At 40.0% G+C, this 25,762-nt stretch overlaps 1 protein-coding gene across 6 annotated transcripts in view; it reads right to left on the bottom strand.

Annotated features, from left to right (window-relative positions):
- GRHL2 (grainyhead like transcription factor 2) overlaps positions 1-25,762 on the bottom strand; it is a 66,110-nt gene that overhangs the window by 20,280 nt on the left and 20,068 nt on the right. For 5 of the 6 annotated variants that reach the window (XM_038127971.1, XM_038127975.1, XM_038127972.1 and 2 more), the window contains exons 5-9: positions 24,288-24,340; positions 20,918-21,074; positions 18,558-18,669; positions 13,489-13,583; positions 4,679-4,837 (exon numbers count right to left, since the gene is read on the bottom strand). In XM_038127971.1, coding sequence (XP_037983899.1) covers positions 4,679-4,837; positions 13,489-13,583; positions 18,558-18,669; positions 20,918-21,074; positions 24,288-24,340 — 576 coding nt within the window. The remainder of the gene's footprint in view (positions 1-4,678; positions 4,838-13,488; positions 13,584-18,557; positions 18,670-20,917; positions 21,075-24,287; positions 24,341-25,762) is intronic. The other variant, XM_038127974.1, reaches the window with a different exon arrangement.

Here is a 25,762-nt window from a genome sequence, read left to right as displayed (position 1 = left end):
CTGGGAGAAGCTCTCCAGAAATAGGAAAGCAATGTAGCACTGCCCTATTAGGCACCAGGAACTCCTGGGAAGTTGCAGGCTTCTGTTATGTAAATACACTCTCAACAAGTTTAAAAAATAAAACTTGTTATTGACATAAAAAGCAGCAACACTTCCTTTGAAGTTCTCCTAATTTACTTTATAAATAATACCTATCACATTGTGAAGGGTAATGAAGATCCATATGCTCCCAGACAGTTGGCATGCAAGATTACAGAGTTTTTTTCCAAATTAAAATTAGAAGCTTCTTGAATAGAAAGGGAGGGGAAGGAGATAAGGAAAGCAAAAAACACCCACTCAACATGGCAAAATTCACACATGAGTCAATGAACCAAGTTTAGAAAGAGTGCAAGGAAAGATGTACTCCTGGTTGTGATCTATCAGTAGATTTCCAGAGGCTGAAAGAAAGAGCTGGAGGAAGAAATAGCTCTTTAGGAAAACATGAATGTGTCAAACAGAAACACTGCCTTCAGACCAGGTCCCAGTCCAGCTGTCACTCACCAACCTCAGCCACAGAAGCCAAGGGATTCAGAGTTGTGCACTTATCAAAATTGTTTCTACAGGTACCTTTGTAAGGTTAAAGCCACCTGTTCTTTCTAAGAAAGGAGCAAAAATACACATCCCAGCCACTGTTCAGCAAAAAGCACATCCTGAGAAACCTGTGCTGCACAAAGAGCCCTGCCAGGTGGCCACAGCCCTACCTACCACTCGGTGCTGCCTCTCTGCTGCTCACAGGAAATGGGATGAACCACTAAAGTATTTCATACACAGCAGCAAGTGTGAATTTCCTCTCAGGAAAGCAAAAACTGAGGAGGATTCAGCCTTTTACACATAATAAAAACTATATGGTTACTGATTTTCTGTAATATTCTTTGTAACCATGAACTTGGTGATGCTTCACAGCTTTCTCTTCACTCATCCATTCAAGGCAACACACCCCAAGATCTCTGGGGTGCAGGCAGTCCTTGAGCTGGGCAGTCATTCCCATCCACCAGTGTTTATTTGTGCCACAGTCACTTCACAAATGAGGCAACTGCAGCATCACAAAACTACCTGCAATACCCACAAAACTACCTACCAGCCCTTTTGAGCTTGGAGAAGCTGACATGGCACACGGCAGGGGCCAGCTAAGCCTACAGGATGGATGTCACAGTCACAGGGATGAAACCACAAAATTATTTTTTTAAACTTAAGTCTTGCACCACTGTGATGCTCATGTGTACTCTTGCTTCTAGTTCCAGGCCAAAGCATTCCACATCTCATTGGGCAGGCACATAGACAGAGGCTGATGTCTGTGTGCCTGCCCAATGAGATGTGGAATGCTTTAGCCTGGAACTGGAAGCTCTCTCCAAAGCTGAAGATTAATAAGCAATTAGAGTTGCTCAATACTCTATGATAGTCCATTTTCTCTATAATGTTCCACAACAAAATCAAGGATGCGAGAACTGCATATATTCCAAAGAACATGTATTTTTTCAGGTTAAACAAAACTGGATTGATTTATTTTATTTTGGATAAATGTTACAGTATTTGCCAAGTCAAGTTCTACTTATTTTCAGCAAAGATAATCACATATAGAAAATCAAGTAGCTCTGAAGTCCCAGTTCTTTCACACACAGTGGCTAAAGCATTGTGCAATATATAAATATAAATAGGCCTGGTAGCAAGTTTCCCTGACAACCTACTTAAGGAATAAAAATTAGATATTCTTATAATGCAGCATCAGTGATCTGCACTGATGACTGCAAGGCAGAGAATTAGCACTGACAAAACAAGCTGTGGACTGTAACAAATGCTTTGAAGACTGCCTACTGAAAAACAAATATGGACAAAAGACTGGATGACAAATAGGGAGTATGGTAAAGTTAGATTTGTCAAGTAACATTTACAGCCTTTGCAGCATTTATCTCCATACATTTATGTCACAAACCACATACTGGATGTAAGTTGGTGTTGTTCTCTAATATTAAAATCAAGGAATTGCCAGAATAAATACTAATATATATATATATATATATATATATAATATGTACTACTTAGCTAAATGCAGTTTTATTTCTTCAAAGATAACTCTTTCCACAACATCTATGCTGTGTTGCAGCTACAAGACATTAATTTGTCAGTGAATGTTCTTAAAAACTGGACACCTCCACCTGTGATTTATCTAAGTGAATCTACAAATACACCCACTGGTTCTAAAGAGGCACCACCATTAAAGAAAGAAAAAATTTTAATAACACTTCAGGCACAGAAACATTTTTTTCTTCCATGTTGCAAAATGAGAAACATTTCATACTTAGGAGGAATTTACTGTGCAGTTCCACTAGGCCAGGTGATCGTAATAAATGAGGTACTTTTGTCACCAGCTTCTCTTTGAGGCTGTCAGATTGGGGTATAACAGTGCAGTTCACACTTTCAGAATATATAAAAATCATTATATGATTGCTGGGTGGTTTTTATGTTCCTATAGTACCTCTTCAATTCATCATGACAAGGAGGTGGGCAATAAATACCAGTCACAGCTTCATGGCCTTTCCCAGGGAGGCAGCAAGCTTTGTCCATGTCACTGGGGGAAGAGCCACAGGCTAGCAAGAGAAACTGAACCACTCAGCACCACCTTAACCAGAGCCAGGGGTTTATTTTGACATCTTGGAAAGATGAGGATACCCACCCACACCAGCTACCTTCCTCTGAGCATGATGAATTTTCTCAGTGCCACCTGCAAGTGGAAATTCTCCAAACATTTATTTACCTACAAAAGCTCTGTGTCAAAGGGATGTTGGTAAAGATCTTGCAGTATAAGTTTGGGGAGAAGCAAGAATTTGTCTCTTACCAAGTGCTAATTAGCACAAACTGTCATGTGCATTGACCTCAATAATTTTCCTTTGTTCAAGTCATTTTCATACCCGCATCAACTTAAAAAGCTCTACATGTGTGTATACATTTATATTAAACACATATACAGCCTATTATCAATACCCTTGAGTCCTTCAGTTTCCACTTCCAATACATTTTTGATGTGTATAACACTTTAACTACCCCTGTGATCTTTCATTCTACTTTGAGACAGTTTTGATTAACAGACTCAACATTCATTTCCTGCTTTTTCGTCTGGATATTTGAAGCTCCAATTAAGCCAATAGATGCAATGAACATGTATTATTCAAAATCTCCACCAGTTGTATCTAGAGGTCACCCTTGATGAGTTTGTGCTCTGAATTTCCTTCCTTTTTTTAAATAATTCAAATTTTCCTAATTGCTCTTCAGAAACAGGTAGATGAAAATGACTTGTTACTTTGATATTTACTGAGCTTTTAAGATCCAGCTGTAGCTTCAAATCTCTCAATATTTGACATTCAAAGTTACAATTAAAAGCATAGCATTTTGGCTGCAAGAAGACCTTAGTGCATGCATTTACATTCATTAGTTCCAAAGATTTTCCTCTACGAACACAACTGACTGATTAGCCCTCAAGATGCCGTTGTCAAAAGAGCAACAAGGGAATGAACTGAAAAGGGGGAAGGAGCAGCGACAGAGAGACCTGAAACAGTTGAACTCTTACCCTTTCCATTAAAAAGTTAATGTTATGTTTTGCCTGGGGCATGGCCTTTTGTCTTTCTATTCCCACCTGTAGGATGGCAAGACTAATCTGGATAAATTTCCAAGTCACTTAAATAGTCACTTAAATGAATCCCTGAACCTTGACTAGAATCCAGGCATCAGTACCCCCATGAAAGATGTTTCTCAGCATGGAGAAAGTCATCAGGTGGCAGATGCTTAACAAAACTGAAAAGTGGTCACACTCTCTTTGAAGAATCATCAATGACATTTCTGAGCAACTGTTTCTACCTGGTGATAAACACTGCTGACCATGACACTGTCTAATTCATTCAGGCATGATCTATGTCTGGGTGCTGAAACATCTTACTAGTCTCCACACAGGAGCAGTCATACCTACAGAAAAAACCAAAATTTTGCTTAAGAGGGTGTGAACACACACAAAAAAATCGTTACTGAATTACAAAATGGGAATGGCTAATATATTTTTTGTATTTTTCTTTTGGTAAGAAAATCCTAGCAGCGTGTGAGTTTCTAAAATAACTGTAAGCAAAGCAGGGGGAAAACCCATCAACTGTGTCACTGGTATTTGCTGGTTTCCACTGCATTACAAAAGGGAGCTTAGCAGACCCTCACTGAAAAGTGCATTTTTTCTTCCAGAGAAACTGCCATGAAGTTTACCTGCTATCTATCCTGGCTGTCAGAGTTAGCAGGGATGACATCAGCAGACTGCCACTTATGTGAGTGAGCCTGTGATCAGCTCTGACCTTCCAAATAGAGATATTTACATTTGTACTTTCTATTACTTTATTGATATTCCATAATAATAACCTATGACATGTTATCCTTCAACAGTCCAACTATTGCTCACAAGCTGAGGAATCAGGGCCAAAAAGGCTGCAAAGCAGTAAAATAATTACATGATAATCGGTTAGATTTGTGATACAGCTGGTCCAAATGCTATGATGAAATACAATTCTTTAAGGAAAGAAACAGCATTTAATTAGGTCTAAAATACAGCAACAATAAACTGGCTAACAAGATTCCTCTTTCATCCATGGTAAGTGTGCTTTGCACTTACCTTGTCACAAAAAACCTTGATCTGGCAGTAGGCTCGGTGGATAGGTTTATTGCTGCGGTTGTTGTAGCTGTAAGTATCGATCTGAATCATCAAAGGAAGCCCTTTTACTCCTTTTTGTGAGGAGAAGTCTGTGCTCAAGCAATTCACTGTGATGAAAATCTGCGTGCCAGAGAGAATACGTTTTAAAATATGGTGCAAACAACAATTAAACTTCCAGAAATACATGACAAGAAATGGGAAAATAAAATAAAAAGGTTTTAATTCAGCTATGATGCACACTCTGGCAATTCACACATTTATCCTCCACTTCTGTCCAGCAAAGAACTCCCGTCCTGGGAAGAACAAACTTGAAAGCCATATATTGGTGCTTCAGTTTGGATCAGAAGCTCACATTTGAGGTGAATCATTTGCTTCTCCCAACTTACTGTGCTTTGGTCCACACCAGAGCTCAGAATACACGAACTAGATTCTTTTTGGAAGAGCCAGACCAGAAAGATAAGTTCCAGGAGCACTCAGGTCCTCCAGCTGCTCATAGTTGCTTAGTTCATGGAAACTGACTAAAGATAATCTGAGATAAAACCTCCTAAAACGTGCCTTATGTGGATGTCAGGTCTTTAGCCCTTACTGTTCCACTCTACAACCTGCTCTGTATGCTTGCATTATTGATACAGATCATCTTGCTTCACCCTTTCCAGCTGCCTTAGGTATGGCTTGTTCATCTCACAGCTCATTCAAGTTCAGTGGGACAAAGATAAACTCTACTCCTTTTCTTTTATTTTAAACATTTTCTTCACACTCTCATCCACACTACTGCTTTCTCCATCCCATCAATAGATACTCCTGTGGTTCACTTTAAGGGCCCTTCACATCTTTCCTCAGTTTTAAAGATGCATCTCACCCTGTCTTTCAAACTGGGAAGGAATTTTTCAAATATTCATAAAACTACTCCCTACCTCTTCTCAGAAGTTCTCTTTGTTACACAGCATCCACATAACTTGACTGCATTCAGAGAGTCTCAGAGTCATCTGAGCATCATCGGGCCCAGCTCTTAATGGCCCATCCAGGGATGGAACCCACAACCTCAGCATTAACCAACTCAGCTAGCAAGTCCCCTGCTTGCCTGCTTCAGAAATCCATCTCTTGCTCTCCTTCTACAACAAAAACTTACAACTTAAGAGCCACTAATCATCTCCTTCTCGTTAACTCAATTGGCACCATGGGACAAGGTGTGTGTCACCTGTACAGGACCTGGGAGAAGGGTCTCCCACCACCAAAGTCTTCCAAGGACTATTCTGATGTAAAGCAAACATTATGAACTGAAATACCACCAATAGCTTTCAGTCAGGATGGCATTCAAAAAACTCGAGAGAAGAAACTAGATTAAAAATCTAATTTTCAGGCCAGTGATGAATATATGCATTGCATAATAATTTGGGGCAATTGTGTATTACCCTGATTCTACTTTTCACTTGCCTTTAGCTTAAAAACCAACAACAAAACACCAAACAAAACAAAACCCCAAAAGTGTGAACCAAGGAAAAGGACTGAGAAAACCAGCAGTACATACCTCCTGAACCAGGAGGATGTGAAACCTGCTCCATAAGAATAAGGACATTCAGGAAAGAAGAGATCTCAAACTGGTCTCTCAAACACACCTGATGCACACCTCACCGGGCAGAGGAGAGGGCAGCAGTCCCCTGGGGTCTGGGAGGATTCCTGAAGGAAGAGCATGAAGGACATCCCCCCTCCTCCCCCCTCCATTCCACAAACAGGGAAAATAAACCAACAGTGTGAGCGACCAGAATGCAACATCCCTAAGAAAGACAGCTGAAAATAAAGAAGGGCTCCAGCAGGGCTGGTGGGGGATACTTTACCCTCCTGGCAGAAGTTAACATTACAGTCAGGGTCTTTATGATGGAGCCAGAGCAGCTTGTTTGCCTGACTGAGCTAATGGCCCCTCCTCTCTGCTTCTGATTGTATCACAGAGCTGCATTTACAAATGAAATAGTTGAACTTTAACTGCGAGAGAAGAGGGAGGCAGGGAAAGGCCCTAGGTGAAACTCTGATTTTGAAGCTGATAGTGTTATTTCTGTTTCAAATTACAAGTTGATCTCCTCCAGCTCCAAAGATAAGTGTAGACACAGCGAATACCCTTTGAAATATGACAGCCTGAATTTTCATTTGCATTCAGAATCATTTGTAGTGTCAGGGCAATGGTTTAAAGCGTGTGTGAACATACAGTAGTGGAACAAAGTCTAGCATTAAACGGAATCTGGACTCCCTATATTTTAGCCCATGCTTCTGCACAGGGATTTTCCAAAATGTACCTTCAAATGTGAGAAGACGTGCAGGCTTTGCATCTACCTAGCAGTTTATACTTCTTCCACCCTTGCTGCACACTCAGCTGAGAAGCAAAAAAGATCTTGTCCCAGCTTAATCAACTACATACACTGTGTCATCTCTTTCACTGCCTCCACAATCACAGAGCAGAGTAGGAACAGCTGGGGAAGACAAACTTTATGGTTTCAAGAGTCCCCACACAGCAATAACAGATTATTCAGCATGAATAATAGATAGATGCTGTAAGACTCAATATCTTGTCCTGACACTGTAATACATCAGGATCTCTCTGAGGAGCAATGACTGTACATTCATGCACATGAAGCGTACTACACTTTCTGTCACATCATTTGCACCTCACAGATAGACAGATGGATTTGAATTAACACAGATCATTGATACTGGGGAAATTTTCTGTCTCCATGCAATGTTCTCTTAGCTTTCCTGTAAAGCACCACACTGACTCTGGATTTGGAAAACATGGGGGTGTCTAGAGGGAAAGGGAAGAGGGCATAGGTTCTGTTATTTATTTTAGCAGTTTTCTTCTTTGCATGACTGAAGATTTGCACCAGTGCAGCAGGCTGCTATGGTGAAGAGGACCTGAAGAAACATCTCGTCAGTCCCTTTCTCTCTCCCCTGGTCTGACCAGAAACTACCTTCCCAAAGCAGTGACCTGCTCTGAGCAGCACCGATTTCAGCCATTTGTCCAAATACATCCTGCTTTGCCCTTTGCAACTCTCACCTTCCCCCTCTTTCCAGCTCCTGTCCATAATGCATGTACTCCCATTCTTGATGAGAGAAAGGGGCAAAACAACTCCATGAGCAGCCACAAAATGGAGTGCTATTCTAGTTTTCTTAGAAGATACTCAGATTTAAGATCTCCTTTGCTGTGGTATTTTGCACAGTAGAATTAACATGGTTAGAAAATGTAGAGTTAAGTAGAATTTACAGTAGCAGGAAGAGAAATCACTGTCTCCCTCCCAAGCCCTGTCTACGCTTGTCTTAGAACTGTATTAATAAAAGTTAGTATGATTTCACCCGAATTCAGATACAACTTTTTTTTCCTGTGCAAACTGGATTTTAGCAATGTTTTGCTATCTGGAACACGTTGTATAATTGTCATTATAGTGATGTCTTTTTTTTAATGTCAGCATATCTTAGATTAGAGCAATTAATGGCAGAGTTCCACCCATCTAGTCTCCAGCTCAGGCATGCCATTGGCAATTAAATACTAATTTAGAGAAACATTTGGTGCTGAGAAAGTTTCACAAGTGGCCCAAGATAACGATAGCTCTTCTATTTGTTATAGAGCAAGTCTAGAAAAAGCACTCTGTCTTTTGGGGACTACTCCTCCATGATGTAGCTGCTATTATGAGAATTACTGTTTGCTAAATACTGCAGCATAATTAGGGATGTACAAGACACAAACACAGTAAGCTGCCTTAAGGGAAAGCTAGGCTCAGAAGTGCATTTCCCTTTTTATCATTTAATTCAGCCAACATGATTCTTGCTGCGGTCTCTCAGCTTATACACTAAAGGTCTACAGCTGTGAAATTTCTAATATAAGCCTTTTATTACTATTTACATTTCTGGCTCCCATTGTCTCAGAAACTGCCAAAGGCAGAAGGGAGGCACAAAATAAGAAACTTAAAGCAATTTCTCTACTGAATACTGGCAATACATAGAAGCCCGGTGACTGGTCTCCTTAAAGTCTGCTTTAAAAGGTTCCTCCCTCCAGACCCTAACAACAAAGAGTTAACTGACTCGTCTCTCAAATGACTAACATCAATCCCATCATTCCTCATATACACAGAAAGTGTGGGTTTATAGTTTCTCCTACCAGCCGTTACCTTATAAATCCCACACAAAGGTAAGACCTTTGTTTTATTTCAATACAAATGTCTCCAGCAAATGTTTACACTACTCTTTTGAAGCTTCCTCCACGCACACCACACCCCGGCAACTACATAAAAATGCCATTTGCTTTGAATCCCAGATGCATACTTACCAAGCCATTTGTATACACTGAATTTCAACGTTATGTGCTACCACAGGTTAACTCTTCTCTAATTTATACACGTGTGTGTGCATGCCTCACATCTATATATACACTCATATATATATATATATATATATATATATGCACACTTGCACACACAGACATGGTTTAATAAAGTAGCTGCCAAGTCTAATCCTACATAATTTCTGCTACTAACTCCCCAAAATTAGGCATCTTTTCCTTCAACCTTTACATTTTTAGAGAAGACATTAATTTCCTTCCTAATTAAATTAAATTTGATGTAACTTGAGAAGGAAATTCACAATTAAGGAAAAAAATCTTATACTAGTCAAAGCCTGGCCTAAGTATCAACTAACAATGTTTAAGAAATATGGATTGCAACAATACAAATTACTGCTAGAGATAGTGCTGTTCTATAAGCTTGATTTTACCATTGTACCCACTGGAATTGGAGCTCACTTTGGCCCACAACATCCAAGAACCTAATCCTGCAAATCAGTCACTCTTTGAAAACAGCTTATTACTGTATGAGCCATGCCAAAACTCATTAAATAACTGGAAAGGTTCCCAGAGGCTTCAGCATACTTTGGATTAAAGATCTACATTTCAGTTAAATACAGCAGGGCAGTTATTGCACGCAAGTATACACAACAACTGCTCAACACACAACTCCTGCACTCACTGAAATCATCTCACTCATCTGCCAGCACCTGCCTGACTAACACAGCCACAAACATGTCTGTTTATTGCATTTCCAAGCTGCAGTGCTAAGCAGTAATCTGTAATCTCTTGATATCACTGAAAACTGTCTCTTTAAGGTGACATTTTTGTTAGCAACTGCTCATTGAAGTAATACCTTTGATTTTAATCTAAAAAATACTTTTAATAAAAATATACAAGTAATTGTTTCAGAAATAACACTATCATAGCCAATTTAAATGCGCCAAGTACCTACTAGAGAGAAGTCATATCTCAAGGAGGTGGTATGGTTTATGACAAATATATTATCCTTTGACCAAGGGAATTCTGTCTCTTTAACCATCTTTCTTGCAAACTAACTTCTATCCGCGCTAAGCAAGCAGACAGATGAATTTCTATCAGAAATGAAGCTGAGTCTGTTTAAGAGCCTCCACTAGAACTTTGTCCACTTGCCAGATGCTGCAGCAAAATCTTCTATAGGGCAACAGTTAGGCAACTACATACCTTCTAGCATATTATAAAGACACTCTTAAAAGATAGTTAAAAAGTCAGCCAGTAGTTTTTAATTGTTGTTTGTTTCCTCATCTTTTTTTAAAGAACTCCTTTAAAAATACCAAACATAGCATCTGGGTTCAACCAAAGGGAGACAACAAATCACCTTACCCATAAATGTTACATATATATAAAAGAATTAAATATAGGAGGGAAACAAAGATGGATTGTACAAATTTGTTCTTCTCTTCCTACCCCTGCTCCCTTACAGCAATATTTTTGTTTTAAGAAAGCACTGCATTTGACATGGCTATAGAGCCTTCCCCTCATTTCCCTGGATCATGCTCTGAACCACAAGCCCCACAGTAACCTCTAGATAACAGTCCCAGCAGAAAAGGATGCTGTTCTAGAAAAGGGTAAAGATGTGCCAGGACTAACTTTCCTCTGCCAGAGGGAAAGGTAACTGTTTCTGTCAACCAGGCAGCAGAGAGAACACTAGCAGAGTGGTGTTTCTGACTTTGGTGCCGTTTCCTTAGTTCACAGAAAGCAAGAGTGTGATTATTCCACCTCCTGACATGCACTGTACAAGATTCTGTTTCCATTGACTTGTTCTGCCAAGCAGCAGTTGGAAGATGGCACACCAAGCATGGTGAACTGGAGCCAACAGCCCAGTTCCATTGACATTACTGGGACAACACAGAGAGGCCTCTGCCGGTACCCTCTGGATTCCTGCTTATTCCACTAAGACCCAGCACAAGATGCTGCCTTACCAACCCTTCAGAGGCTTGCAGGTAGCTGGCAGGTTCTGACTGCCACACTCGTTCTCCTATACCCTCATCCTGAAGGGCTGTGAGGGGAAGGCCTGCTCTGTCTGTGTGTGAGAAGAAAAGTCTGACTTCAAATGAGGAGAAACATGGCTTTAAATTAGCTGCCTTCCAGCCGGAATAGGAAAGTGAGAAACCTGATGCTCAAGAGAGGTCTTCTAAATGTGAGATTTAGTTTCCATGGAGAGAGAGGTGTATTTGGTTAGGTGATTTCTACTACTTCTGTTTGATTCTCCACATCACTCCCCAGTGCACTTCCAACAAGAAGTTTTACTTTGCTTCTTCCAGAGCCAGTAGAGTGCTTCATCACATCCCAACTCAGAGGCCCTGAAAAGAACTGTTGTGTGCCACTTTTGTCTGACTTGGAAAAAAAAGGCTTTTGTGCCTCTGAGGGGGTTAAGTTTTAATCTTGAAATTGTGGTGAAAATGGAAAATAATACCAAACAGAAACAATGGAGGCAGTTGAAAGATCATCATTCAAAAAGCTTAGGAAAAGGGAGTCTATAATTATGCCTTGAAATTCTTCATCTCCCATGGATGAGGTAATTGCTGGAGAAAAAACAGCCTTCAGTGACGTGCCTCAGAACCCACAGCTTTCCAACACCGCAGGGGCATCCTATGGGAATCCCCAGACCCAGTGCAACCAGTTATTGTATCATACTTTCCAACAGGAGCAAGCATGTACACACATGTGTGTGGGGAGGGAAACACTTTAGTGCAGACAAGGTGATAAGCTTTCACGTACAATCTGATTTATACTTGATAGCCAAACACTAAAGCATGTTATGAATCCTCTTTTATCAATACATTTATAGTTCAAGCTCCTAAAAGATCAGATATTGAATACCCCAAAATAAATATGCATAAGCCAATTTGCATTTTAATCACTATTTCCTGCAGAAATACAAGCAGCGTAAATTTCACTCCTAGCACTTTTTTAATCCAGAAGGAGTCCTTATTTTAAAGTCTTAGCTTGTTTTGTTTCCAGTGATCATTGCAAAAGTTGTGTTCATAATGTTCTGGCACCCAAGGCAAGAGCCAGGTGAATGGTGTGAGATTAGGAAAAAAGGTCTGAGGTTAATACCTGACATTAATGGATGTGACTTCCTTGTTCCCAGATCGACATGGGTGTCTTGCTAAGTCTGGCTTGGAGCTGCAAATGCAAATGTCTTAGAGAACTGCCAGCCCTGGGACAAGACTGCCACGTGCTAGTAGCCCTGGTAGTGCTTCTGTAAAGGTCCCGTGAGGAAGACTGCTGTTTTGGAGATCCCAAATCGGTATTTGCTCGCACAGTGATCACACACACACAACAGTCACCTGTTGTGACTGCAGAGGACAAGCTACAGCTGGATTTTCAAATGGAAACACATAATAGGGAAAAATCTGGCCTGGTGAAAATGTAATCACTACATGAGTAAATACAGCACCATTAGCAACTGGGCCAAGTACAACTCTGTTTATCAAGGCCTGCTTTTGGAAGAGCTGGGTGATTTTCAGAACTGTTGTCTTTTCTTTTAAGATGCGCATCAGAGATTAAAATCCCTGTAACTATAAACAATCAGCACCTTTAGCCAGGAGTCAGGACAGTGAGTGTTAATGCTACCACTCAGTGGTCTCAGAGGACTCACTTTGAGGATGCAACCTCTCTAATGCTGCTGGAAATGCGGGGGGGCAATTGTGCATGAAGAGGTCTCTGTATTTGAAAGATTCATAGCTCTACTTAAATACTGGACATTTTGTGTTCAACGTGAAAACAGTATGGGGAGTTTGCCGAGCTCAGTGTTTGCTGTTTATTAACTCTACATCCCCAAGAGTACTGCATTACCCCCACTCATTTTACACAGCCTATTTCCCTTGTTGTTTGCTTTCCGGGGGCCAACTTCTTCTTACAATTACCGGCAGTTTTTCATTTCTCCCACACTAGTCCGTGCAGTTGAAACACTCTGACAGCCTTTGTACAACCTTATCGGTAAGAAACTAGTTAAGGTGTTCTGATGTCCTGGTTTATAGGTCCACTTAAGAGTCACATTCCTGAATGAAAACCCCATGCCTGAGGGTATTTTACCATTAAAAAAAAAAAAAAAGGTAAAAAAAAAAGCCTCAGTGCTCAAAAATACATTCATTCCAAATTGCAAAGATGGTCAGTGTAACAATATAAAAAATAATGGCACCAACACAAGGGAAGGCATAGTCTAACTTACAGAATATGGATTATTGGAGATGCTTATAGTGTAGAAAGAAAGTTGACCATTTGGAGAAAGAAAAGACTTGGCTTGTGTCTTACACCTGGCTTTGCAAATAGGAAAAAAATCTTTTACTGTTTCTCAGGCTGGGCACCTACCAACAAGCCCTCTTATTTGGCAGAAAGAAGTGGAACAGTGCCTAACGATGGATGGTACCTACAAAGGGATGCCATCTGCATGGCTTTTCCTCACCTTTGCCTCCTCATTGACATCCCAAGTAAAGGACACAGCATTGAATGCAATTTCTTCAATATTCCCAATGGTATTAAAACTCTCCTTGTAATCAGCTGTAAGAAAAAAACAAGAGTCATGAAAAAATTTGAACTGTTTTACAACTCATAGTGCTTCTTTGCTTCTTAAGCTGGGTTGTCTAGTGCATCAAAACCACCTCTTGTATTGTTTATGATTAATCATGAATAATCTTAATTGCAAAGAAGTAATATAATGCAACCTGAGTCTTATGCATAGAATATCACTAGCTAATGTTCTTGCAAAATATTGTTGGCTCTCAAAAAGGAGCGTGACTCTACTGGCAATGAGTCGGTGCATTCATTAGCTTGGTCAAGGAATAGCCAAAACTGGAAAATTAACTGAAAACTACTGAAGCATTTAAAGAGACTGTTCAAACCTTGATATTAAGAAAACACATAGAAAATTCTAAAGAAGCTTTCTAAAAGTATAAGAGCTATGACTGGAGGAAATCATCAGTGTGCATTCCAACTTTCCCAGGAATTACTGCACTGGATGCTGGATTAATATTTATATATTATTAAAAACAAAATGAAAAATCCCATAAAAATCCAAACCATCACAAATCCCTCACAAAGAACCAAAACCACAGAGATCCTTTTTTTCCAAAGTTTGTGAACCACTAAAACAGCAAATGACGAAAAAAAAATAAATTATCTAACTACAAAATCTGCACCTTCTTCTCACTTCTTCCCCACGTGCTGTTATTATTATCATCAGTAAACTAGCATTTTGGAAGGAATGAAAAGCAAAAGGGAGGAAGATTTCAAAGTTGATTAACCCTCCCCCAAATAGGCTGGAAAACTATGTAAAACAGACAACTCCCAAGTCCTCTTTATAATTGAAAAGAGGAATAGGCACTGCTTTTCTCTCATTTTGCTGGACAGTTTAACACCTTCTATTCTTTTTGATGACAGATTAAGAGAGATACCAGGTAATAGCTGCTTGATTAAAGGAACTTCCAGATCGTTCACACTAATGGAATAACTCTCTCTGGGACAAACATTTCCTAAGAATTCCTCGAGGATAGTAATTGGACTCAGCGCCAGAGGGCTGAGATTACACTCCTGATCTAAAGTTTGCCCAAATCTGTGCTTCAGAAGCATGCTGATTCTTAGCTTTGTAATCATTTATAGAAAGAGCGTGTTTTTGTATTCTGTGCAACACACAAATGGCTCCAATATTCATTCCCTTTTGCTTAAACTGTTAGTCTCTAAAACATAATTCCTAGATAATAACTGCTTTAAAATCATTTATAACAAAAAACATTGCTACAAGAAGAATTATTTCATGCTTGAGACTGGCAATCAGTATACTTTTCTCTCATTTGAAACACAAGAATGCTGGCATCTCACTGGGCAAATAAAATTGTGTCCCTGTGACACGTGAATGATTTTGTATACAGTAAAAAACAAAATCACTTTAGACCATAGGAACAGCACGAGATATTCGGTGATGTAGCAAATTAACAAAGTGTTTGAGAGGGCAGGCAGGCTTTTCATTCCCACCTTGAACTCAGATCTCCTTTTTAACTGAACTCATTGGCTTCACTATCTAAATTCAGTGTGGGGATGCAAATGAGAGGAATTAGAAGACACATAAGTAGTTTAATATGCATGTGCACACATCCACCCACCTCTTAAATTTATGATTCATCAGAAAGTGCAACTGACTGCTGCATATGGGCGTGCTGTGTAGGTGCACTTTGGAAAGACATGAACAAGATGTCTCATAAAGACACCTGTTTTCTTGTCTTAAAAGGCTGTCAGAACCTCACATCCCACCAACCCTTCCCTTCTCTCAACACATGCCTCTCCTTTAATTGCTATACACAAATCTCATGGAGTGTCTGTGACGCTGTTAAAAAGCAGAAGTTCATCCTATTCCCCTCAATTTACAGGCAATTCAAGAAGGATCCTCAGTTGATTAAGAAACCATTTACACCTCGGAATATCTGAAAGCTGTTAGAGTGACTACAACTTTTCCTCTTCTCCTGCTGTGAGTTACAAGAGAAAATCAGTGTGTTCAATAAGCAAAAAATGGCTGCACATGAATTATTTCCTCTTTTGTTACATAGATTGCATATTAAACAATGGCAAATTTTTAATGTTAAACATTCATCATGCGTTACATGTCATTGCATACTTTTGTATTGTGCACATAAATAATACAAACTACCCTGAAAAAACAAGGCCAAGTTTCTATGGAGCACAAAGATTCCACATTCACACTTCATATTTGAACCTGTTCCAGTATGTCAAATTATTGTAATTTTTCTAAATAATCAATATCCACTGCAATTAAGTATTGTATTCTTTATTTAAAATTATTTTAAAAGAAAAAGTTAGTGATCCAGTGTCACAGCACTGTGAAAATAAAGCTGTTTTCCCCCTCCCCCCCCTTATTCCTCCTACAAAATAAACATGCACCTTACTCCTTCTTCAGAAAAATCCATTACAGTACAAAGCCTAAATTTTGGAAAATACCTAACCTTGCTTAATAAGTGTCAGTCAAGCCCTCAGGTTTATTCCTCAAGCACTAAGGACTTGAATACGTGTAAGTACATGTTTATTAATATCAACACGTCTTCAGACCTGTCACTGCACCTAATCCACTGAAGCATCCTTCCTCTCAGGAGGTGCACCAAAACAAATTAAAGCAGTGACCCCTGTTTGTCTGGAGTGAAGGAGCAAGCCACTATTTCCTCTGATGTCCAGAATATAACTGCAGGCCAGAAAGCAGACAGACAGATCCCTGCCACAATGGAAAGCAGCACAAGCATAGTCCCCCTCTTCCTCCGAGATCTAAACAGCTGGAACTAGAGCATCTCAAATTAATTTGATCCTCTGCCTGCTAAGGACCACATCATGCTCTAGATTAAAAGTGCATTCATAAACAATTAGAAAGGATTCACAGATGTTAAACATGCTACAAACATCAAATTAAAATAAGAGTAACATCTACGGAACAGGTGATGCAGAGTTTTGGACACTTAATTTTCTTTTTACACAGGGCCTGGACATTAACTCCAAGTATTTAGAGGACCCCTTCAGGGATCTGAATTTTTAACGTAAAGGGAAATCTTCATAGAGTCATTCAAAATAATTTTGCATGGAAGGGACCCCTGAAGGTTATCTGGTTCAAGCAGGGCCAACCTCAAATTTGGATTAAGCTGTTCAGTTAGATCATTTGATGATAAAACTAGAAGATTTTGCTAAATGCAGCTTGATACTTGGGAGCCATTCTGGCCTAATAAGCCAGTTAGCTGTGCCAAAGAAAATGAAATGTACTTCAGAAACACCATACTTGTAAGAGGTAAGGCTATATTTCAGTTGTTCTCAAGAAAACACTACTGAGCAACATTTAGGTCTTTTTTTTTTCTGAAAACTGAGGTGAACCATGCTCTTATAGTTCTTACATCTCACAAGAAGCAGTAAGTCTTACTACACTGTGCTTTGCTCATGTTTGCAGCGCAAATAAAGAATACGCACCTCAGTATTCAAAAGTGCCTCAAAAGTCAGAGCAGAGCTATTTCACCTCAAACAAATGGAAAATTAAAAGACATTCACTTTAACACAGGTAAACACATAACTCATGCACAGCACTTATTTTGCAGAGCACTATTTTTCAGAATATGTATCATAAGTTAACTTGTTGGGGTAAGGCAACTGAAATGTGCCAGGACACCACAAGTGCAGTGGAGTCAGAGGGTGCTGGCACTACAGTGGAGCAAGCTGCTCAGCACATACTTTTCAAAGGTATGAGCACTACTACCACAAGCTTGTAGGGACCAGCACAAAAAATCAGACAGCCTTCAGAAAGAGCTGCGATGTGGCCTATTTCTTTTTTTAAGGTGTCATGATAAAAGTAATTTGTTCAGGGGTGGTGGTTTTAATGAGTTAGGTACCCCAACAGACAAGAAGAGAAAATGGGGGTAAGAGGGAAGAGAATGAAGCTCATGAAACAGTTCAGCCAGAATAATGATAAAACAAGAGGCAGAGAGGACATTCTGGAAGAGCTGCTTGGACAAAATACACTTGACCTTAAATAACACCAGGCCTCAGTGGAAACTGCAGGATTTGGAAATCTCCACGCAGCCCAGTGATTAGGACCACATGGGGACTGATTCCCTGATCACTCAGTTCAGTCATCCCCTGAAGTGTCCGAATGTTCTCTACAAGTAACCCTGCTTTGGTTTAGCCCCCCTCTCTGCCCCCTCTCATTCCTGCCATTCAATGGTTTGGTTCCCTCAGGCGGTCAAAACAAGATAGACTTTGTCTGCTTTGGTCTTGCCGACTCCTTTGACTGGAATCCGTGCAGATGGGTGCATGTGTAAACTGCACGTGGGAGGGAGAAACGCTTGATGTCTAGACACTGCCACTGACTTCAACTTCAGGCTCCTTGGCAGCAAGTACGTGTTCTTCCTCTGCTAAAATCTCCCGAGCAGGCAGATAGGACAGCTGGGGCTGAAATGGGCTAGTAAATACTTTAGATGGGATGAACGATAAACAGGTCTCTCAGGATAGCACACCAGAGCTTGCTTCTCCCTCGCTGCTGACACTGACTCACTCTAGGGGTGTAGGAATCCTGCACACTCCTCTGCAGTCACCACAATGATGACATCTGCACTCTCAGGCTGCAATTCCACATCAATTGGCTAACATAACTGTTGCTGGATCAAAGACATGATCACCCTTTGAAAAAATAAAAAGAACAGATACTCTGCCACACCTGAGGAGGTGCAGACCTTGATTTCCCAGAAGGAGGTACACCACTAAATACACATGCAAGGGGCAGCTCTTCTGTGTAAATACTGAGAACCATTCTTTCTGCACGGTCCCTACACAGCTCCATACACCCCACAGTCCTAGCTGGAATGAGCCACTGCTAAAAACTCTGGTACAAGCCAAGAAGCCATTGCCAATATATTTCACCATATTCCTGTGCAAAGCACCAGAGCTTTCCATATCTGAAATCTTCCCTGAAACATCTGGAGAAGTTCTTACACTCACCAATGTCAAGGACTCTCTGTTTAGCTGTGTGCTGCCGGGAATGCCAGTACTTCCAATATTTCAGCTGTTCATCTCTGTTTTTATCCTCACTGAAAACAACCATGACCACACTCTATGAAAAACAACACAAGAGCCACATTAGTTAAAATAATTAATAGTCAGGAACACAAAAAATTAAAATCTCCATTTGCCTCTAACTCTGATCCAGCCACTCTTACAGCACTTTGGTTGTAGAAGATTGGGTTTTAATCAGTCCAGTACTACAGTGTACCTACCTAAAGACTCAGGACAAAAGAAATGTAGTTGTAAAATAATGCAAGACCCCGGATTATGTTCTTGATAGTCCAAATAAAAATTAATCATATTCTTAGTTTTAAAAAGTCACCTTCACTGGCTAAAGGCCAGACATTTTCAATTTAGTATACACAAATACCCTTCTTGGAAGCAGGACTCTTGCATATGTGTTTAATGACAAATTCAGTGAATTTGTGAATTTCAGTATTTACTGAATTTTGCTGAGGTTTTCAATTCACGTTCTGAATTCACTTTGTTAAATTGTGATTCAAAGGAAACAGATTGAATTTTTATGCAAAATTTTACACAAGCAATATAGGCTTTTTTAATAAGCCCTGCTGTAGGCAAGCAAAACAACACAAAACAATGGAAGAACGATCATACCAATTAAAATTAAGTGAAAATAAACAAGAGGAAAAAAATTTCACCTTAAAATGTTTTATTTTCACCCTGAGACACTAAGCACAAAAAATCACTATAAAGCTGCTTTATAGGCCAAGGAGGTAGATTACAATTGATTCATCATCTGTGTCCCTTCACAAACGACCACCACAACCCTTCATGCACTCTGTGACCTTCTGGATTCCACCTACAAAAGGTGAACACCATCACCACATCTTCCTCTTCATGGGCACAAGGCAGTACACACCATGGAGGAGTCCTGGGTTATACTGGGTGGGCACCAGGTGTGTGTGGCTGGCCAGCTGATGCAGAACTAGCCATGCAGACCAGCTTTTCCACCAAGGACAGCACTAATGTTTTTATGAACCACTTATAGGGAACTTACAGAGGTTTAATATCCTCAAAACCTCTTACCCCTCTGTTAGTCTTGGATGGAATTGGTAATGAATTCAACAGTCACTTGAGTAGAGCCCTGGCAAACAGAACATGATTGTGAAAGTTGCACACAGTTTCACAATCTTCTGTCAACTACATCCTCCAGAAGGATGCGATCTCCCCTCTCCTTTATAATGTCCACCCTTCTGCTGCCATAGCTTCAAAACTCATGTGGCAGTGCACTGAACCAGGTATATGAGGACTGGTTTTCAGTCAGACCAGTGACCTCCTGACTCCTGTTTCAGCTCTACAAGCGCTAGAGCTGGAACCACAAAATGGGAAGGAATGGGTGGCAGGGAAAGAGATTGCACAGCAACAGAGAAGTCTTACATCAGATTCAGCCAACAGTCTCATGTCCTAAGGAAACCAGGCTAAAAATTAACTGCTAATTCAGGTTTCCAAATCATTGCCTCTGTTTAGGAAGAGTCTCTCTAAACTTCACATATGATAGAAACATATAGGTTGTTGTCTGCTTCACTGCTCACATTGACTTTCACTGGTTCCTTTGACTAAACTCACAATATTTTTAGAGAGCTTCATGTATTTGGATGGAAACATTTTTGCGGCTGCATACGTAAGCAGCCCTGCCAGCTTCAGGGTAAAATTTACAGGGCTCATTGTTCATTCCAAAGTTACTGGGTTAGGATTTATCTACTCAAAAACATTACCAAGGAAATCAGGAGGCCCATTCACCAGGTAGATGTTGCTGAACACACAAGCTACAGTTCTACGCATAGAATCTAAGAGGCAAATAATTCATTTTATTAGACTTCTGGGTGAATGTCAAGTGAAAGTTCACACTTAGACAATGAAAATTATTTAAAATTTATGTCACAAAGGATGGATTCAACTCTTCATGTTTTCTATGAAATGCACGGGAAAGCAGCTGATGAAGTGCACCAGTGAGTAAAGATGGACTACACAGTACATGTGGCAGATCTTGGACTTCCTTGCTTTATTCATGGTAATAAGTTCACCGCCATTCTGCCAAACCATAAACTGAGGCTATCATTAACTCATAAGATCACACTCTGAAAAAACTGGACAGCAAAACATTTGTTACCGCCATCAATAAGGTCTTCTCCCACCTTTACACTGAGCATGAGAATAAGCTTGCTCTGTCCTTTCCCCACCCCCCCCTCAAAAAAAATTAAATTAAAAGCCAATCAACCACAAAAATATCTATCTGCAGAGCTACATTCCCACCTAGGAAAGAAATGGGACTATACCCTGACTTTGCTGATAGGATGCCGGAAGCATTTGTTGTCACCCGTCTCACTCAGGGTGATGGCGTAGAACTGTCCTTTGTTCAGGTAGGTCATGGGTCCCTCCCCTTGCTTCTGACGCAGAGACTTGGTAGCTTCTAGTGTATACTGAAAAGTGCTGCTGAAAAGACAAGGAGAGAAACACCCACAAAATCCATATCACTTTCCCCTTTTCTCTTTTATTATGTAATAATTGCATCAAATAAGGCATAAGAAGCTAATAACAAAATTCCAGGAAACTGTGACATGGCAATTTAAAATTGCCATTTTCTTTTTTTGACTTCATCAGATCCCGCAATCAAGCGTAAAACTATCTGGACTGTAAGTTTCTTGGATCAAAGGCTAGATCTGTACTATCTCTGAAAGGAACCATTATGAATTATAAGACTGTGTACCTCACAATGAGTGTCAATTACCAAGAGGGTATTCAGTATGATTTGCGGGAAATCATCAACTCCACGGACATTCAAACTTAGAAGAAAGTTGCAGAAAGAGAAATAAATTACAACGTTAATAGTTTTTTTTAAAAACCCAACCAGAATAAAACATGTTGCAAAAGATGGACACGGAGAATGGAAAGTCCAACTGCTACTTTCAGCATAGTTCAAAGAAGGAATACAAAGAGAATGGACAGTAAGTTCATTTGTTTAAAGACAACATGGAAATCAAGGTTTTTATAAGCTTTCTTTTCAAAATTAGTCACACTGAATGAAGTGCCTACATTTAGCTTTATCTTCAATCAGGTAACATCCCTTTAGAAAAATGTCAGGGAAAAACAGTTAGCTCTTGTGTTGAAATTTTAGATCTTAAAAAGACCCTCCTTCACAGAACTTTCCAACTTCAAAGCACTTCTCAAACCAGGAAAAGTTAAGCTCCATTAACTAGCAAACTGTTAGCTGGAAACAATTCTCACTGAGCCTCTTCAGCCACCACCTCCAATAATGGGCTTGAACAATAATCCAATAAAAATGATGCCTGCAGCTCCTCACATTCTCTTACATTAAAATAATATTGATCTTGTAAAAAAAAATTTAAACTGCACAGGAACTTTCATGCAAAGTCCTCATGAACTGAAGATACAGTGGAAGCATTTCACAAAGGTTCTAATTCAGCAAAATATTTAAGCAGTGCCAGAGCAGAACCAAAAGGAAGAATATGTCGGTCCAAAACAGTGTATCCCTAACTTTCTAACTCAAGCAAATACTCTAGATCATCATAGTACTGCCATAGCAATATAGAAATAAAGGGAAAACAAAAGATATTTTAACTATCCAATGGAAAACACCCACAACAAAACACTTAAATAATAATTACATTTAAATCCCCACTCAAAGAGAAGGTGGAAAAAAACCCCAACAGATCCAGTCTTTCCATCCAAAAGGAGCTTCAGACAGCTTAGTATCAATTATTCAGTTTAGTTGCAATCATTCAGTCAAATGAAGACAACTATAAGTCCTTCTTAGCTTATAAATTGAAGTCCAGACATTTTTCTAGTTACTTAAAAGTTACAAGTCAAAGCAAAACTAAAGTAATAAGCAAACACTCATCTATACCTATCCAACCCACCGATGGCGGCGCTGGTGCTTCCACACAAGGCAGCTGCTGCCACCATGGAGGCTCTTGCACGCAGCAGGAAGGAGCACAAAGGCACCGCTGTCCCCTCTGCTGTGGTGTGTGCTGGCACAGCCCCTGTCCTGTGTGCAAGGGGAACAGAGGCACTGCCAACACTGGCAAGTGTGGACCTGTCTGAGTGGACTGGAAGGGCTACACCCCCAGTGCTGCAGAACCAGCATCCATCCTGCTGCACCACTTGTCCTACAGATGGACCACCCATTAGAGGAAGGGGCACAGCCTTGATTTAGCATCACACGTAAGGACTGCAAATTTTGTGCTCAAGACTACTTCATGGCACACTCCAAAGCACACTGAGTGTCCTGGGAGATGGGCCTCAAAACCTCACACCAGACAGAAGAACTAACAGGGATGTGTGCTGAGAAAGGCTTAGAATGATCAAAGTCAGACATACACAATGTCTTAACAGAACTGCCTACAGTCTGCCACAGGCTGGTCTTCTGTTCCCTGGCATTCTGTATGTTTCAGTCAAAAAATGTAAAACCCAGACACATTGCACTTGGCCAATTTTGGAGCCTCTATGTAGTATCATTTCAGAGTTTTCTTCTTGTTTCCAGTTGGCAAGCAAAGCATGCCCTATAGGAGGATTACTCTCACTCTTAAAACTTATTGCAGTCACTCAATTATTATAACACTATTATGAATCTCACCATGAGTCTCAACTATACCCCTGTGTAGTAACTAAGAGATCTTCTAGCAAGCTTCCAATTACTTGCATATTCACTACTTATTTTTTCAATCTGAAATTCTCATTTCTGAGTCTTCCATTTCCAGGTAAACTAAATACATCTTTCCTGGGAGTTTTCTTAAAGTGAATTCAGAGGTTTCATTCTTAATGTAACCTGGGCCGTAGCATGAAAGACTTAAATGTGTAAGAATTGTTAACAATATCAATGCTTCAGGATTCAATTTTACAAATGTTCAGTGTGGTAAGTGAGCAGTCTTTGCTAAATATCATTTTCATATCTTCTGTCTATGTAATGATTCAGTTCTGAGCTCACTGCAGTTAATGATTGTTTTAACATTGTTCAGAAAAAATATCAAGCTGTAAGGAACGTTCACCACAGTCAGAGCCATATGCCTAATCCACGAAAACTACGTAGGCATGTTCTTGATTCTAAAGTGAGAGTAATCTCTCAGATATAAACAGAACCATTCACAAGTAAGAAATAAAGCTTCAGTTTAAAATCTTTAGTGATTGCAGTCTTTCCTAGATAAAGGAACTCTGCAGTGTTTGCCCATGCTACATGCACATTCTTCTGTGCTTAGGTAGAACAGTATTCTTTTCAAACTTTAATTTTTGAAGCTTTTTCTTGAAGCTTTTCAACTGTCCTGGACATTTGACCTGTGCATTCTGCCATCCTGAAAAGATTTTTCATGACCTGGTTGTCAAAGCTATACTTTTTTACCTGGGGAGCCTCTCAACAGTTTTCATCTTGCATATCTTGGGCGGGGGGGCTTCAGAGGAATTACAAGTTTAAAGGAATGCTGAGGGAAGACAACAGATGAAGACAGAAACTGGCCAGATCCAAGAGACAACATGAGCAGGAGAATAAGGGGACAATGATGCTTGGCAGCATCAAGGGAGCCCTGGAGGTACCCCAGAGGGAAGAAAGGAAGAGTGGGAAGTGGACACAGGCAGCTACTCCTCAAAACATTCCTGCCTGTTGCCAGTCAACACACTGCAAAGCTTATGCCATACCTTGTTTGTTCATAAATATATTCTTCAGCCCCCACTGACACACTCCGATACTTCTGAAAAACAAGACCAATTAAATACTGTTTGATAAAATCAAAATGCAAATACCAACAAAAGTGCAACTATGTTTATTTAAAGATAACTCAGAAGAAACCATCAACCATTTTAAACTCAAAATATCTAAAAACTGCAGTAGATATTAATAAGCTAGTTGTATTTTATATACTTTATTATATATGAAGGTTAGAGGTTGACATTGTAAAAAACATACAATTTACTTACCTAAGCTCAAAGAATTTGTTTATACAATAAAGAACTAACAAACTAAGCACAGCTGAAGAAAAAAATGAAAGAGATGAGAACAGCATATTTATAATTGTTAAAATTGTAACGAAGAACACAGCCAGCGATTGACCAAAGTGTCCACTACCACAGCAATCTATAAAAACTCAGCACTCCTTCAGTACAACACAACTAAGTCACTTCACAAATGTTTTGAAACCATTCCTAAATATGTATTTATAACGTGTTTGAAAACTGAGTAAGTATTAGAACACTTCCAAACCCAGTCATTCTCACCAGTACTTAGGAGATACTTTGCAAGCACTTATAAAAACTAGTAAGAACAACTGCCTTCCTACTTCTAAACACTAACTTTGCCTATGTTTCTTTTGGTATGTTTTGACATTTTACCTTACGGTTTCCCCAACCTGTTCCACCCAGCTGTGCCTTCACAACAGCGGCTGGAGGAGCAGCCAGAGCACAGCCAGGCTAAGCACATCCTGGGGTTTGGGCAGTTGAGAAAAACAAAGGGACAGGCTCAGTGCCGAGTGAGGCTGCAGCAGAGTGGCAAACGACTGCTCCCATGCCACATGCACGTGAACACTTGGGCTAAAAGGCCACCAACAGCGGCACACATTTCCCCTAACAACTATGGCTGGGGACATAAAGGTAATTGTCCAGTGTCCCTTGTAGAATTAATAGTGGGGGTGAAGATGGAGAGGAGTGAGTGCACTTAGAAAACCACTCCACCCACTTTTGGCAAGCAGATTCAAACTGATTCTTTCTCCACGGACTGCACAGAAATCCTAGATGACAAGCACTGCACCCTGTTATTAACCAATCATTTTAAAAACATGGAACAATATATTACAAAAAACATGTAATAAAGTTACTATAACACAAAATTTGGGATGCAAATCTAACATGGAGATGTAAAGTTCCTTTTTACATCCAAATTTAACAACTTTACATGTTTGACAGCTCTCTGCACAGGGAAGATGGACTATTTGGGAACCTCTCAGCAGCATGTCCCAGAACAAACCAATGGAATGGAATCACTCTGCTACAGCACCCCAGGTAAAGCCATGAGTATGGTACCGTGAGACCCAATTACCAATAACACATAAAAACTGCCAAACTAATATTATTTGATAATGCAGAGCAGTGTTTCTAATCCAAGGTTTGATCCTACTGAT

The sequence above is a fragment of the Motacilla alba genome, chromosome 2, assembly GCF_015832195.1.
Source record: "Motacilla alba alba isolate MOTALB_02 chromosome 2, Motacilla_alba_V1.0_pri, whole genome shotgun sequence".
NCBI lineage: Eukaryota > Metazoa > Chordata > Aves > Passeriformes > Motacillidae > Motacilla > Motacilla alba.
Note: the sequence above shows the minus strand (reverse complement) of the source record. Positions and strands in the feature narration are given on the sequence as shown.